Source organism: Bufo bufo, chromosome 8 (genome assembly GCF_905171765.1).
Source record: "Bufo bufo chromosome 8, aBufBuf1.1, whole genome shotgun sequence".
Lineage (NCBI taxonomy): Eukaryota > Metazoa > Chordata > Amphibia > Anura > Bufonidae > Bufo > Bufo bufo.
The window spans coordinates 138,140,026-138,155,466 of record NC_053396.1 but is presented as its reverse complement, the minus strand read 5'-3'; the positions used below and the strand labels follow the sequence as shown (position 1 = coordinate 138,155,466).

Here is a 15,441-nt window from a genome sequence, read left to right as displayed (position 1 = left end):
TCTGCCAGGAAACTGAAAATGGGTCGTGGATGGGTGTTCCAGCACGACAATGACCCAAAACATACAGCAAAGGCAACAAAGGAGTGGCTCAAGAAGAAGCACATTAAGGTCATGGAGTGGCCTAGTCAGTCTCCGGACCTTAATCCAATCGAAAACCTATGGAGGGAGCTCAAGCTCAGAGTTGCACAGAGACAGCCTCGAAACCTTAGGGATTTAGAGATGATCTGCAAAGAGGAGTGGACCAACATTCCTCCTAAAATGTGCGCAAACTTGGTCATCAATTACAAGAAACGTTTGACCTCTGTGCTTGCAAACAAGGGTTTTTCCACCAAGTATTAAGTCTTTTTTTGTTAGAGGGTTCAAATACTTATTTCACTCAATGAAATGCAAATCAGTTGCTATCTTTTATTTAAAGTTATTTTTTCGATTTTCCTTTTGATGTGCTATCTGCCACTGTTACAATAAACCTACCATTGAAATGATACTGTTCTGAGACTTTTCATTTCTTTGTCATTGGACAAACTTACAAAATCAGTGAGGGGTCAAATAATTATTTCCCCCACTGTATATATAAAAAAAATCCCGGCAATGATTTATTCATCCACATCGATTGATGTGAATGGATAAATCTGGTTTACCAGGGCATACGAGCTGAAGTAGGTATGGATGTTGGGCGGAGCTCCTATGTCCTGGCAGACGCCTTTCCCCTCCTTTTTTTTTTTATCCACATTGATCGATGCTAATGAAGAAATCTGTGCCGTTCATTTTTTTCTTTGAGCCCAGAGGCTGAACGGAAAAAAAAAATCTCATTACCCGTATGCTCAATATAAGGAGAGTAGCAGAAACTCCTAATGCTGGCCATACATGTAATGATTGCAAAGACCCTCAAATGCCAGGGCAGTACAAACACCCCACAAATAACACCATTTTGGAAAGAAGACACCCAAAGGTATTCGCTGAGGGGCATATTGAGTCCATGAAAGATTGAAATTTTTGTCTCAAGTTAGCGGAAAGGGAGACTTTGTGAGAAAAAACCTCAAAAAATCAATTTCCGCTAACTTGTGCCAAAATTATTTTTTTTCTATGAACTCGCCATGCCCCTCATTAAATAACTTGGGGTGTCTTCTTTCCAAAATGGGGTCACATGTGGGGTATTTATACTGCCCTGGCTTTTTAGGGGCCCTAAAGCGTGAGAAGAAGTCTGGGATCCAAATGTCTAAAAATGCCCTCCTAAAAGGAATTTGGGCACCTTTGGGCATCTAGGCTGCAAAAAAGTGTCACACATGTGGTATCGCCGTACTCAGGAGAAGTTGGGGAATGTGTTTTGGGGTGTCATTTTACATATACCCATGCTGGGTGAGATAAATATCTTGGTCAAATGCCAACTTTGTATAAAAAAAATGGGAAAAGTTGTCTTTTGCCGAGATATTTCTCTCACCCAGCATGGGTATATGTAAAATGACACCCCAAAACACATTGCCCAACTTCTCCTGAGTACGGAGATACCACATGTGTGACACTTTTTTGCAGCCTAGGTGGGCAAAGGGGCCCATATTCCAAAGAGCACCTTTCGGATTTCACCGGCCATTTTTTACAGATTTTGATTTCAAACTACTTACCACACATTTGGGCCCCTAGAATGCCAGGGCAGTATAACTACCCCACAAGTGACCCCATTTTGGAAAGAAGACACCCCAAGGTATTCCGTGAGGGGCATGGCGAGTTCCTAGAATTTTTTATTTTTTGTCACAAGTTAGTGGAAAATGCTGATTTTTTTTTTTTTCTCATATTCCACTAACTTGTGACAAAAAATAAAAACTTCTATGAACTCACTATGCCCATCAGCGAATAGCTTGGGGTGTCTTCTTTCCAAAATGGGGTCACTTGTGGGGTAGTTATACTGCCCTGGCATTCTAGGGGCCCAAATGTGTGGTAAGTAGTTTGAAATCAAAATGTGTAAAAAATGGCCGGTGAAATCCGAAAGGTGCTCTTTGGAATGTGGGCCCCTTTGCCCACCTAGGCTGCAAAAAAGTGTCACAGATGTGGTATCTCCGTACTCAGGAGAAGTTGGGCAATGTGTTTTGGGGTGTCATTTTACATATACCCATGCTGGGTGAGAGAAATATCTCGGCAAAAGACAACTTTTCCCATTTTTTTATACAAAGTTGGCATTTGACCAAGATATTTCTCTCACCCAGCATGGGTATATGTAAAATGACACCCCAAAACACATTGCCCAACTTCTCCTGAGTACGGAGATACCAGATGTGTGACACTTTTTTGCAGCCTAGGTGGGCAAAGGGGCCCACATTCCGAAGAGCACCTTTCGGATTTCACCGGCCATTTTTTACACATTTTGATTTCAAACTACTTACCACACATTTGGGCCCCTAGAATGCCAGGGCAGTATAACTACCCCACAAGTGACCCCATTTTGGAAAGAAGACACCCCAAGGTATTCGCTGATGGGCATAGTGAGTTCATAGAAGTTTTTATTTTTTGTCACAAGTTAGTGGAATATGAGACTTTTTAAGAAAAAAAAAAAAATCATCATTTTCCACTAACTTGTGACAAAAAATAAAAAGTTCTATGAACTCACTATGCCCATCAGCGAATACCTTAGGGTGTCTACTTTCCGAAATGGGGTCATTTGTGGGGTGTTTGTACTGTCTGGCCATTGTAGAACCTCAGGAAACATGACAGGTGCTCAGAAAGTCAGAGCTGCTTCAAAAAGCGGAAATTCACATTTTTGTACCATAGTTTGTAAACGCTATAACTTTTACCCAAACCATTTTTTTTTTACCCAAACATTTTTTTTTTATCAAAGACATGTAGAACAATAAATTTAGAGAAAAATTTATATATGGATGTCTTTTTTTTTAGTAAAATTTTACAACTGAAAGTGAAAAATTTCATTTTTTTGCACAAAAATCGTTAAATTTCGATTTATAACAAAAAAAAGTAAAAATGTCAGCAGCAATGAAATGCCACCAAATGAAAGCTCTATTAGTGAGAAGAAAAGGAGGTAAAATTCATTTGGGTGGTAAGTTGCATGACCGAGCAATAAGCGGTGAAAATAGGGTAGGTCAGAAGTGTAAAAAGTGGCCTGGTCATTAAAGGGAACCTGTCACCAGGATTTTGGGTATAGAGCTGAGGACATGGGTTGATAGATGGCCGCTAGCACATCCGCAATACCCAGTCCCCATAGCTCTGTGTGCTTTTATTGTGTAAAAAAAACGATGTGATACATGTGCAAATTAACCTGAGATAAGTCCTGTACGTGAGAGGAGTCAGGGACAGGACTCATCTCAGGGTAATTTGCATATGTATCAAATCTTTTTTTTTTTACACAATAAAAGCCCACAGAGCTATGGGGACTGGGTATTGCGGATGTGCTAGTGGCCATCTAGAAATCCATGTCCTCAGCAATATACACAAAATCCAGGTGACAGGTTCCCTTTAAGGGTGTTTAAGCTATAGGGGCTGAGGTGGTTAAAGGGGTTGTCCTCAGAGCATGAAATGCAGGATCGCACAGGGCAAGGGTTCTTTTATTTACAATAACACTTCCGCCCAGCAGTGTGTTCGGTGACGTCACCGGCTCTGATGGGCGAGCTTTAGTGCTGCCCTAGCCGTTTTACAGGCTAGGGCAGTGCTAAAGCCTGCCCATCAGTGCCGTTGACGTCACCAGGCTCACTGCTGGGCGGAAGCCTCTGCCTGGCAACCCCATGGAGAGCCCGGTACGTCACCGGAACTGCAGAAAATGCCTTTGCCCAGCGCGATTTAGCGCAGGGCAAAGGAGAGCATTAGAGCATGTACTGCTCCAATGCTCAAGTCAGGGGGGTTGTCTGGGTGAAAATGGGGCTGAACCCGGACAACCCCTTTAAAGGTGCGATGTATGTATTTGGTGTCACAAGTAGCGCGTGACATTCACTCCAATGACTTCAATGTGTCGAGCACCGCACTCACCTATGACATGCTTGGTACTCAGCTGTGTTTTTGTGACATGCGACTTGCTGTCAGGTGACACATGTTGCTGTGTAGCCCTAGCCTTACTCCATAGGGTGACAGCAGTCGCGGCTGGATTTATTGTGACTGTTGCAGCGATCCCATTCATTTCTATGGGATCAGGATCACCGCTACTCGGCGGTCCTGGCCACAACAGTGACCAGTGTAGCCCTAGATTTAGGGTCATTTCACACTGAGTTTTTTGGGGCGTTTCTGCCTCAAAATCAGCTCCAAAAATGCCTCAAAACAGCCTCCAATTCATTTCATTGGGAAGAAGTGTGTAGAGAAGAAGCAGCGCGTCCTATCGTGGGGCAGAATCAGCGTGGATTTTTCCATTCAAATGGGAAACAGGAAAAGAAAATGCACCATTTGAGATGTGCACATACATGTGTTTTTTCGTGTGTAAGCGCACCAAACAGAGCTATAGAATTGAATAAAGTCAAAGATCTGCCTGAAAAATGCACGTCATTTTGAGATGTAAAAATCTGCTTGGATTTAGAGCTGATTTTTGACACATGTATTTTGAAAATCAGCCATAGGCTGGGTTCTCACCTGAGCGTTTTACAGCGCATTCCTACGCGCTGTAAAACGCTCAACAGGCAAAAACCAATGTTTCCCTATGGGCATGGTTCTCACCTGAGCGTTTTACAGCGCATTCCTACGCGCTGTAAAACGCTCAACAGGCAAAAACCAATGTTTCCCTATGGGCATGGTTCTCACCTGAGCGTTTTACAGCGCGTACGAACGCGCTGTAAAAACGCCCTACACCCCAAGAAGTACAGGAGCTTTTTTGGGGCGTATTGTCGCACGTAACACCTCTGTTTTTCATTGTACACCTCTGTGGTCAATAGCAAGAACTTTCCAAAATACAAAAACGCCCCAAAATATGCCCGATAAAAACGCCTGTAAACAGCGCATATCGAATACGCTCAGGTCTGAACCCAGCCTTAGGGTCCGGCTACATGGGGACATTTCATGTAATACATTTCATTAGTGTTGCTATGGGACAGTCGCAGAAATCTATCCAAGTGGGATATTTCTGCAAACCTTGCAACAAGGGGCCTGTTGCATTGCGACACCTTTGAAGTAAATAGCATCAAATGTCGCCTTGTAGCCGCAGCCGTTTTCTGCCCGCAGAGCCTCCCGCTCCGCACTAGAAGCCGGCGGGCGCCGCGGTGCATTGTGGGCTCCGGGTCCCAGCAGCAGTCTGGCCGCCGCGGTGCATTGTGGGCTCCGGGTCCAGCAGTCTGGCCGCCGCGGTGCATTGTGGGCTCCGGGTCCAGCAGTCTGGCCGCCGCGGTGCATTGTGGGTCGCTGCCGCGGTGCATGCCGGTCCGTGCAGGGTGACAGCGGGGACGTCAGAGAGAATCTTCTCCATCACAGCAGGAAGCCGGCAGGAAGCGAGGCCTCCAATCCGGCCCTTCCTGTGCGATAAGCGGCTCAGCTGCATCCCGAGCATCCGGGGAGGAAGGGGAGAGCCATGGATAAAGTGCCGGGGCTGGAGACGGCGAGCGGAGGAGGCGGCACCGCCGGAGCATCTGCCGCTAGGAAGCCTCCGCGACCCGCGGCTCCGCCGTCACTGCCCGGCTCCCGGCAGGCCAGCGTGGAGACCCTCGACAGGTACGGGGGGGATAGAGTGTCAGCTCTGCGGTCCAGGGGTAAGGCGCGACTCTTGTCTGGGGAAATGTCCCAGATGTGCGACTTCTCTATGACAATGTCACCTGCTGTGTCACCTTCCGATACATAGGGTGACTCTTCTGAGGGCATGTTCACACTGAGGATTTTTTTACATGCGGTTTCCCAGACGGCAGCAGTCCATTCAATGGTGCTGATCTGAGAGCGGGACTGCGGCCGGTGTGAACATAGCCCTATACTCCATGTGTTAGGGTTAACGAAGAATTCCGTTATGTCCGTTGTAGCCGAATCCATAACGGGATTCTCTGATAATCCGACGCCGAACACTAGTGGTGATGGGTGCCCCCCAAACCTGTGCGGGGCTCCTCCTAAATCCTCTGCCCATAGAACTCCGCGGTGGGTGCCACTGTCATCCCCCTCGCTGTGTATCAGTGGGAAGGCTTACGTTTTTTTTTATTTTTTCGCTTTAATGCCTCATGCACACGACTGTATTTTGTTTCCTTGTCCGTTCCGTTTTTTTTGGCGGATAGGATGCGGACCCATTCATTTCAATGGGTCCACAAAAAATACGGACAGCACACCGTATGCTGTCCGCATCAGTATGTCCGTTCCATAGCCCCGTAAAAAAAAATAGTACATGTCCTATTTTTTTCTAGTTTGCGGACAAGGATAGGCATTATTACAATGGATCCGCAAAAATATAACGGATCCGCAGAAAAAAACTGATGCCATACGGACGTCATCCGTTTTGTTTTTGTTTTTTGCGGATCTGCAATTTGCGGGGGGGGGGGGGGGGGTGATTTTTACTCACATGGCTTTTTCTTCCTATAAAACAGTCTACGTCAGCGGAGCGCAACCTTGTTTGGTCTGGGGGCCGCATTGTCGCATCGCTCTATTTCAAGGGGCCGCAAAAAAAAGTTAATCGGCAATTGTTTGCCTCGGCTTATTACACAGGCTAAGGGCTCGTTCACACGACCGTGGTTTTGGTCCGAACCCATTCACTTCAATGGGGCCGCAAAAGATGCGGACAGCACATGAGCCGCATCCGTCGCTCTGTTCCATTTCTATAATGGGCCTCCTGTTCCGTTCAGAAAATTGCGGAAGACACACGACCGGCATTCGTGTTTTGCGGATGGCAAAACACGGCACAGTCGTGTGAACAAGCCCTAATGCAAAGTGACTGGGGAGGAATGATCGCTACCACAGTCATTCCTCCCTCATTCACTTCTGTCGATTATCGGCGGCACATTCCTGATTACACGGTGAGATGTGCTGGCGATAATTGTACATATTTCATCCTGATAAAATATGCAAATCAGCCGACAAACGAGCGATTCCTTGTTTCCTTTGTTGATCCGTCATTACCCCCAATGCAAGTCAATGGGACGGATCAGTTTTCTCTGCCACAATAGAGAATGGATCCGTCCCCCACTGACTTTCAATGGTGTTCAGGACGGATCCGTCTTGGCTATGTTAAAGATGATATAACGGATGCAGACGGTTGTATTATCAGTAACGGAAGCGTTTTTGCTGATTCCTGCCAGATCCAGTAACAACGCTAGTGTGAAAGTAGCCTAAAAAATGATTTTTAACACGTTCCTGCAGCATGGGCCTGACACAGAAGATCCCTGCCGCTCCCGCTGTCTCCATCTTCGGGTTCTGGCGCTGTTTACATCCGGCTGGCTATGGGCATAGTCACTTGTACCTCTCCAGCCAGTGACTGGCCTCAGTGGTGATGTGGCCACAAGTAACGTGTCACCGCTAAAGTCCGTCATTTGCTGGAGAGGTGCTCCGAGCCAGGAGGATGCAGACCGCGAGAGCAGCACGGAGCAGGAAAGTAGGAATATTCTGTATCACGAGCCATGCTGCAGGAACTTGTTAAAAATCATTTCAACTGGGAGACCCCTTTAAAGAGGACCTTTCACCGATTCTTACCCTATGAACTAACTATACCAGGGGTCTGCAACCTTTAAGACATAAAGAGCCACTTGGACCCGTTTCCGAAGGAAAAAAAAAACTGGGAGCCGCAAAACCATTGCGACATTTAAAACAAATATAACACTGCATATATTGTTTCTTACCTTAATGCTATATACAGGATCGCGCAGTCAGCTGTCAATCTGAAGAAAAAAAGGACTTTTTCACTTAACAATGTAAAATATATTTTTGCAAATTAATAGCTAATTAAAATATTTAATTTACCTTTACCAGACCACCCCCAATCATGTGCCAGTAATACCAGACCCCCCCAATCATGTGCCAGTAATACCAGACCCCCTCCAATCATGTGCCAGTAATACCAGACCCCCTCCAATCATGTGCCAGTAATACCAGACCCCCTCCAATCATGTGCCAGTAATACCAGATCCCCTCCAATCATGTGCCAGTAATACCAAACCCCCCTCCAATCATGTGCCAGTAATACTAGACCCCCCTCCAATCATGTGCCAGTAATACCAGACCCCCCTCCAATCATGTGCCAGTAATACCAGACCCCCTCCAATCATGTGCCAGTAATACCAGATCCCCCTCCAATCATGTGCCAGTAATACCAGATCCCCCTCCAATCATGTGCCAGTAATACCAAACCCCCTCCAATCATGTGCCAGTAATACCAGACCCCCCTCCAATCATGTGCCAGTAATACCAGACCCCCCTCCAATCATGTGCCAGTAATACCAGACCCCCTCCAATCATGTGCCAGTAATACCAAACCCCCTCCAATCATGTGCCAGTAATACTAGACCCCCCTCCAATCATGTGCCAGTAATACCAGACCCCCCTCCAATCATGTGCCAGTAATACCAGACCTCCCCAATCATGTGCCAGTAGTAATACCAGACCCCCCCAATCATGTGCCAGTAGTAATACCAGACCCACCCAATCATGTGCCAGTAGTAATACCAGACCCCCCACCCAATCATGTGCCAGTAGTAATACCAGACCCCCCACCCAATCATGTGCCAGTAGTAATACCAGACCCCCCCAATCATGTGCCAGTAGTAATACCAGACCCCCCCCCCCAATCATGTGCCAGTAATTCCAGGGGCCCCCCCAAATTCTCCAATCATGTGCCAGTATAATACCATTATGTGCCAGACTGGCAGTTAAAAAAAATAATAATTAACACTTATACTTACCTCTTTGGAGCGATGTGATGCAGGCCTCTTCCGGCCTGTGTCCCGACTCCAGCGCTGTACGGCTCAGGTGGCGCGATGAAGTCATCGCGCCGCCTACGCCGGCCTCTGATAGGCTGCCGCCCTAGTAGTGCCGGCAGCCTATCAGAGGAACAGGAAAGGGACACACCTCCCTGCCCTGCTCATCCGCACAGCCTTCTGTTTGTATCGCTGTCCTGAGGACGGCGATGCAAACAGATCACTATGGAGATGAGCGCTTCGCTTCCACAATGGAAGCGCTCATCTCAGTGCCTGCCCAGCCGCCGCCGCCGCACACACACTGCTCATGCCGCACACACACTGCTCATGCCCATGCCTGAGCCGCGGCAAAGGTTCAAAAGAGCCGCGGGTTGCTGACCACTGAACTATACAGACATATGCAGCGGCCCCCGGGGCTCTCTCTGCACTTACTATTATCCCCGGGCGCCGCTCCGTTCTCCTGCTATGCCCTCCGGTATCTCCGTTCCCTAAGTTATGGTAGGCGGAGTCTGCCCTAGCGCTGGCCAATCCCATTGCAGAGCTCACAGCCTGGGAGAAAATAACCTCCCAGGCTGTGAGCTCTGCGCTGCGATTGGCCAGCGCTAGGGCAGACTCCGCCTACCATAACTTAGGGACTGGTATCTCCGCCTAACATAACTTAGGGAACGGAGATACCGGAGGGCATAGCAGGAGAACGGAGCGGCGCCCGGGGATAATAGTAAGTGCAGTGAGATCCCCGGGCGCCGCTCTACATATCTGTATAGTTAGTTCATAGGGTAAGAATCGGTGAAAGGTCCTCTTTAACCACCTCAGCCCCCAGTGCTTAAACACCCTGAAAGACCAGGCCACTTTTTACACTTCTGACCTACACTACTTTCACCGTTTATTGCTCGGTCATGCAACTTACCACCCAAATGAATTTTACCTCCTTTTCTTCTCACTAATAGAGCTTTCATTTGGTGGTATTTCATTGCTGCTGACATTTTTACTTTTTTTGTTATTAATCGAAATTTAACGATTTTTTTGCAAAAAAATGACATTTTTTACTTTCAGTTGTAAAATTTTGCAAAAAAAACGACATCCATATATAAATTTTGCTCTAAATTTATTGTTCTACATGTCTTTGATAAAAAAAAAATGTTTGGGTAAAAAAAAAAATGGTTTGGGTAAAAGTTATAGCGTTTACAAACTATGGTACAAAAATGTGAATTTCCGCTTTTTGAAGCAGCTCTGACTTTCTGAGCACCTGTCATGTTTCCTGAGGTTCTACAATGCCCAGACAGTACAAACACCCCACAAATGACCCCATTTCGAAAAGTTCACACCCTAAGGTATTCGCTGATGGGCATAGTGAGTTCATAGAACTTTTTATTTTTTGTCACAAGTTAGCGGAAAATGATGATTTTTTTTTTTTTTTTCTTACAAAGTCTCATATTCCACTAACTTGTGACAAAAAATAAAAAGTTCTATGAACTCACTATGCCCATCACGAAATACCTTGGGGTCTCTTCTTTCCAAAATGGGGTCACTTGTGGGGTAGTTATACTGCCCTGGCATTCTAGGGGCCAAAATGTGTGGTAAGGAGTTTGAAATCAAATTCAGTAAAAAATGACCTGTGAAATCCGAAAGGTGCTCTTTGGAATATGGGCCCCTTTGCCCACCTAGGCTGCAAAAAAGTGTCACACATCTGGTATCTCTGTATTCAGGAGAAGTTGAGGAATGTGTTTTGGGGTGTCTTTTTACATATACCCATGCTGGGTGAGATAAATATCTTGGTCAAATGCCAACTTTGTATAAAAAAATGGGAAAAGTTGTCTTTTGCCAAGATATTTCTCTCACCCAGCATGGGTATATGTAAAATGACACCCCAAAACACATTCCCCACCTTCTCCTGAGTACGGAGATACCAGATGTGTGACACTTTTTTGCAGCCTAGGTGGGCAAAGGGGCCCATATTCCAAAGAGCACCTTTCGGATTTCACAGGTCATTTTTTACTGAATTTGATTTCAAACTCCTTACCACACATTTGGGCCCCTAGAATGCCAGGGCAGTATAACTACCCCACAAGTGACCCCATTTTGGAAAGAAGAGACCCCAAGGTATTCGCTGATGGGCATAGTGAGTTCATGGAAGTTTTTATTTTTTGTCACAAGTTAGTGGAATATGAGACTTTGTATGAAAAAAATAAAAAAATAAAAAATCATCATTTTCCACTAACTTGTGACAAAAAATAAAAAATTCTAGGAACTTGCCATGCCCCTCACGGAATACCTTGGGGTGTCTTCTTTCCAAAATGGGGTCACTTGTGGGGTAGTTATACTGCCCTGGCATTTTCCAGGGGCCCTAATGTGTGGTAAGTAGGTAAATGACCTGTGAAATCCGAAAGGTGCTCTTTGGAATGTGGGCCCCTTTGCCCACCTAGGCTGCAAAAAAGTGTCACACATCTGGTATCTCCGTACTCGGGAGAAGGTTGGGAATGTGTTTTGTGGTGTCATTTTACATATACCCATGCTGGGTGAGAGAAATATCTTGGCAAAAGACAACTTTTCCCATTTTTTTTATACAAAGTTGGCATTTGACCAAGATATTTATCTCACCCAGCATGGGTATATGTAAAAAGACACCCCAAAACACATTCCTCAACTTCTCCTGAATACAGAGATACCAGATGTGTGACACTTTTTTGCAGCCTAGGTGGGCAAAGGTGCCCAAATTCCTTTTAGGAGGGCATTTTTAGACATTTGGATACCAGACTTCTTCTCACACTTTGGGGCCCCTAAAATGCCAGGGCAGTATAAATACCCCACATGTGACCCCATTTTGGAAAGAAGACACCCCAAGGTATTCAATGAGGGGCATGGCGAGTTCATAGAAAAAAAAAATTTTTGGCACAAGTTAGCGGAAATTGATTTTTTTGATTTTGTTCTCACAAAGTCTCCCTTTCCGCTAACTTGGGACAAAAATTTCAATCTTTCATGGACTCAATATGCCCCTCAGCGAATACCTTGGGGTGTCTTCTTTCCAAAATGGGGTCATTTGTGGGGTGTTTGTACTGCCCTGGCATTTGAGGGTCTCCGCAATCATTACATGTATGGCCAGCATTAGGAGTTTCTGCTATTCTCCTTATATTGAGCATACAGGTAATGAGATTTTTTTTTTCCGTTCAGCCTCTGGGCTGAAAGAAAAAAATGAACGGCACAGATTTCTTCATTCGCATCGATCAATGTGGATGAAAAAATCTCTGCCAAAAAAAGAAAAAGGAGGGGAAAGGCGTCTGCCAGGACATAGGAGCTCCGCCCAACATCCATACCCACTTCAGCTCGTATGCCCTGGCAAACCAGATTTCTCCATTCACATCAATCGATGTGGATGAATAAATCATTGCCGGGATTTTTTTTTTTATATATACAAAGTGTTTGCCAAAGTATATGAACACCGCCACCTCCTCAGCTCATATGCCTCGGCAAACATATCTTTTACTGCAGAGGAGAAATCTCGTCTTGCAGCGCCGCATACACCGACTTGCGTGTAATCTGACAGCAGCGCAATGCTTCTGTCCGAATGCACATCAGTGCTGCAGCTAGTCGATCGGTTGGTCCACCTGGAAGGTAAAAAAAACAAAACAAAAAAGAAAAAACCAGGCCGCAAAGCAATAACTTTATTAACTTTAGAACAGAACATATTAACTTTTTTTAAACTTTTTAAACTTTTTTACTTACCGGTAATTTTTTTTTTTGTTTAGTTTTTTTTACCTTTATAGAACAAACCTCTCCTTCCCCATGGGACAATGTGCAAAGCGCAAATCGCCCAAAGATGTGGCGAAGTACGTTATGCACTTTATCCCAGGTGAAAGGAGAGGTTTGCAGCAGCTGTGAGTAAATGGGCCCTAATAGCCCTGTGTGCCTGTCCTGTGAGATGCAATCCCTATGCTAGGTGTACCTGTGTGTGGTACTTCCGGAAACACTCACCTAAGCATAGGGCAGGGTGGTCAGGGCAGTCAGGACAGAAATAGCGGGTGTCACGCCTTATTCCACTCCTGCTACAGACACGACATTTTTTTCGGGGTGGCGGTTGGGTTGAGGTACCAGCAACGACACTGGGGAAATGTCGCTCGTGTAGACGGCTAACTACACTGGTGGATGGGGCCACGGAACCTCCTGGGTAAAGGAGGTTCGCGATGATCTCTTCCTGGAATTTGAGGAAGGATCCTGTTCTCCCAGCCTTACTGTAGAGAACAAAACTATTGTACAGCGCCAATTGAATTAAATATACAGACACCTTCTTATACCAGCGTCTGGTTCTGCGGGAAACTAAATAGGGAGCCAACATCTGGTCATTGAAGTCCACCCCTCCCATGAGCGCATTATAGTCGTGGACACAGAGGGGCTTTTCAATGACACGGGTTGCCCTTTCAATTTGGATTGTCGTGTCTGCGTGAATGGAGGAGAGCATGTAAACGTCACGCTTGTCTCTCCATTTCACCGCGAGCAGTTCTTCGTTACACAAGGCAGCCCTCTCCCCCCTTGCAAGACGGGTGGTTACAAGCCGTTGGGGGAAGCCCACGCGACTAGTTCGCGCGGTGCCACAGGCGCAAATCCGTTCTAGAAACAAATGCCTAAAGAGGGCCACACTTGTGTAAAAATTGTCCACATAAAGATGGTACCCCTTGCCGAATAAGGGTGACACCAAGTCCCAGACTGTCTTCCCACTGCTCCCCAGGTAGTCAGGGCAACCGACCGGCTCCAGGGTCTGATCTTTTCCCTCATAGATCCGAAATTAGTGGGTATAGCCTGTGGCCCTTTCACAGAGCTTATACAATTTGACCCCATACCGGGCACGCTTGCTTGGGATGTATTGTTTGAAGCCAAGGCGCCCGGTAAAATGTATTAGGGACTCGTCTACGCAGATGTTTTGCTCGGGGGTATACAAATCTGCAAATTTCTGGTTGAAATGGTCTATGAGGGGCCGAATTTTGTGGAGCCGGTCAAAAGCTGGGTGGCCTCTGGGACGGGAGGTGGTGTTGTCGCTAAAATGCAGAAAACGCAGGATGATCTCAAATCGTGTCCTGGACATAGCAGCAGAGAACATGGGCATGTGATGAATTGGGTTCGTGGACCAATATGACCGCAATTCATGTTTTTTTGTCAGGCCCATGTTGAGGAGAAGGCCCAGAAAAATTTTAAGTTCGGAAACTTGGACTGGTTTCCACCGGTAAGGCTGGGCATAATAGCTTTCCGGGTTTGCGGTTATAAATTGTGTGGCATACTGGTTGGTCTCTGCCACGACTAAGTCCAAGAGCTCCGCAGTCAAGAACAGCTCAAAAAATCCCAGGGCCGAACCGATTTGAGCCGTCTCAACCCGAACTCCAGACTGGGCGGTGAAAGGGGGAACTACTGGTGCGGCTGAAGTTGGTGACTGCCAATCAGGGTTTGCCAGCACCTCAGGGACTCTAGGGGGTCTACGGGCCTGTCTGTGCGGTGGCTGCGACGGGGTAACTACTGCACGTGCCACCGTACCAGCTTCAACTGCCCTTCTGGTGCTCGCTACTTCACCATGTTGTACGGCAGTGCTGGTACTAGGTCCAGGAAGGGCTGCGCTGCTGGTGTATGCCTCACCACGTGATCCGGCAGCGACAGCCCCACTCTGCTGCTCTTGAAGCGGATCCTGCGTAACCTGTGGTCTAGCGACACGGGGCCGGGTACGCCTGGTGCTGCCAGGGACCTCCACCTCCTCGTCCGAACTTTGGGTCAGAGAGCCAATGCTTTCCACAGGTTCATATTCTGACCCGCTAGATTCGTCAGATGAGGGTTCCCACTCCTCATCCGACTGGGTCAGAATCCTGTAGGCCTCTTCAGAAGAATACCCCCTGTTTGACATTTTGGACTACTAAATTTAGGGGTATTCCCTGAGACTACCCAAGAAAAAAAGCAAACCTGTCTTACAAAGGGGAGGCTAGCGAAGTACCGGAGGCCACTGCGGTTGATAAAAAATATCAAAACTGATTTTTTTATCGCCGCAGTGCGTGTAAAGTGAATGTGCAGTGATCAAAAAATATATATTTTTTGTCACTGCGGTGGGGCGGGTGTGGGTGAACGCACGTGTGGGCGACCGATCAGGCCTGATCGGGCAAACACTGCGTTTTGGGTGGAGGGCGAACTAAAGTGACACTAATACTATTATAGATCTGACCGTGATCAGTTTTGATCACTTACAGATACTGTAAAAGTACAAATGCTGATTAGCGATACGCTAATCAGCGAATAAAAGTGACTGCGGTGGGCTGGGCGCTAACTGACGCTAACTACCTAACCAAGGGGCCTAAACTATCCCTAAAACCTGACAGTTTACACTGATCACTTTTTTTCCTTTCACTAGTGATTGACAGGGGCGATCAAAGGGGTGATCAAAGGGTTAATTGGGGTGCAGGGGGGTGATCTGGGGCTAAGGTGTAGTGTTTGGTGTACTCACAGTTCAGTCTGCTCCTGTGCTGGATCCAACCGACGAAAAGGACCAGCACAGGAGCAGAGAAGCCATATAACAGATCATATTTACTAATATGATCTGTTATATGACTTTGGATTGGATTTTTTAAAAATCAGCAACCTGCCAGCGACGATCATTGGCTGGCAGGTTGCTGATGCAATT

At 46.5% G+C, this 15,441-nt stretch overlaps 1 protein-coding gene across 3 annotated transcripts in view; it reads left to right on the top strand.

Moving 5' to 3' along the window:
• The first annotated feature begins 5,321 nt into the window (after positions 1–5,321).
• The window catches only part of MTMR1 (myotubularin related protein 1), a 98,644-nt gene continuing 88,524 nt past the window's right edge, over positions 5,322–15,441 (top strand). For 2 of the 3 annotated variants that reach the window (XM_040404768.1, XM_040404767.1), the window contains exon 1: positions 5,322–5,625. In XM_040404768.1, coding sequence (XP_040260702.1) covers positions 5,486–5,625 — 140 coding nt within the window. In that variant the 5' untranslated portion in view covers positions 5,322–5,485. The remainder of the gene's footprint in view (positions 5,626–15,441) is intronic. The other variant, XM_040404769.1, reaches the window with a different exon arrangement.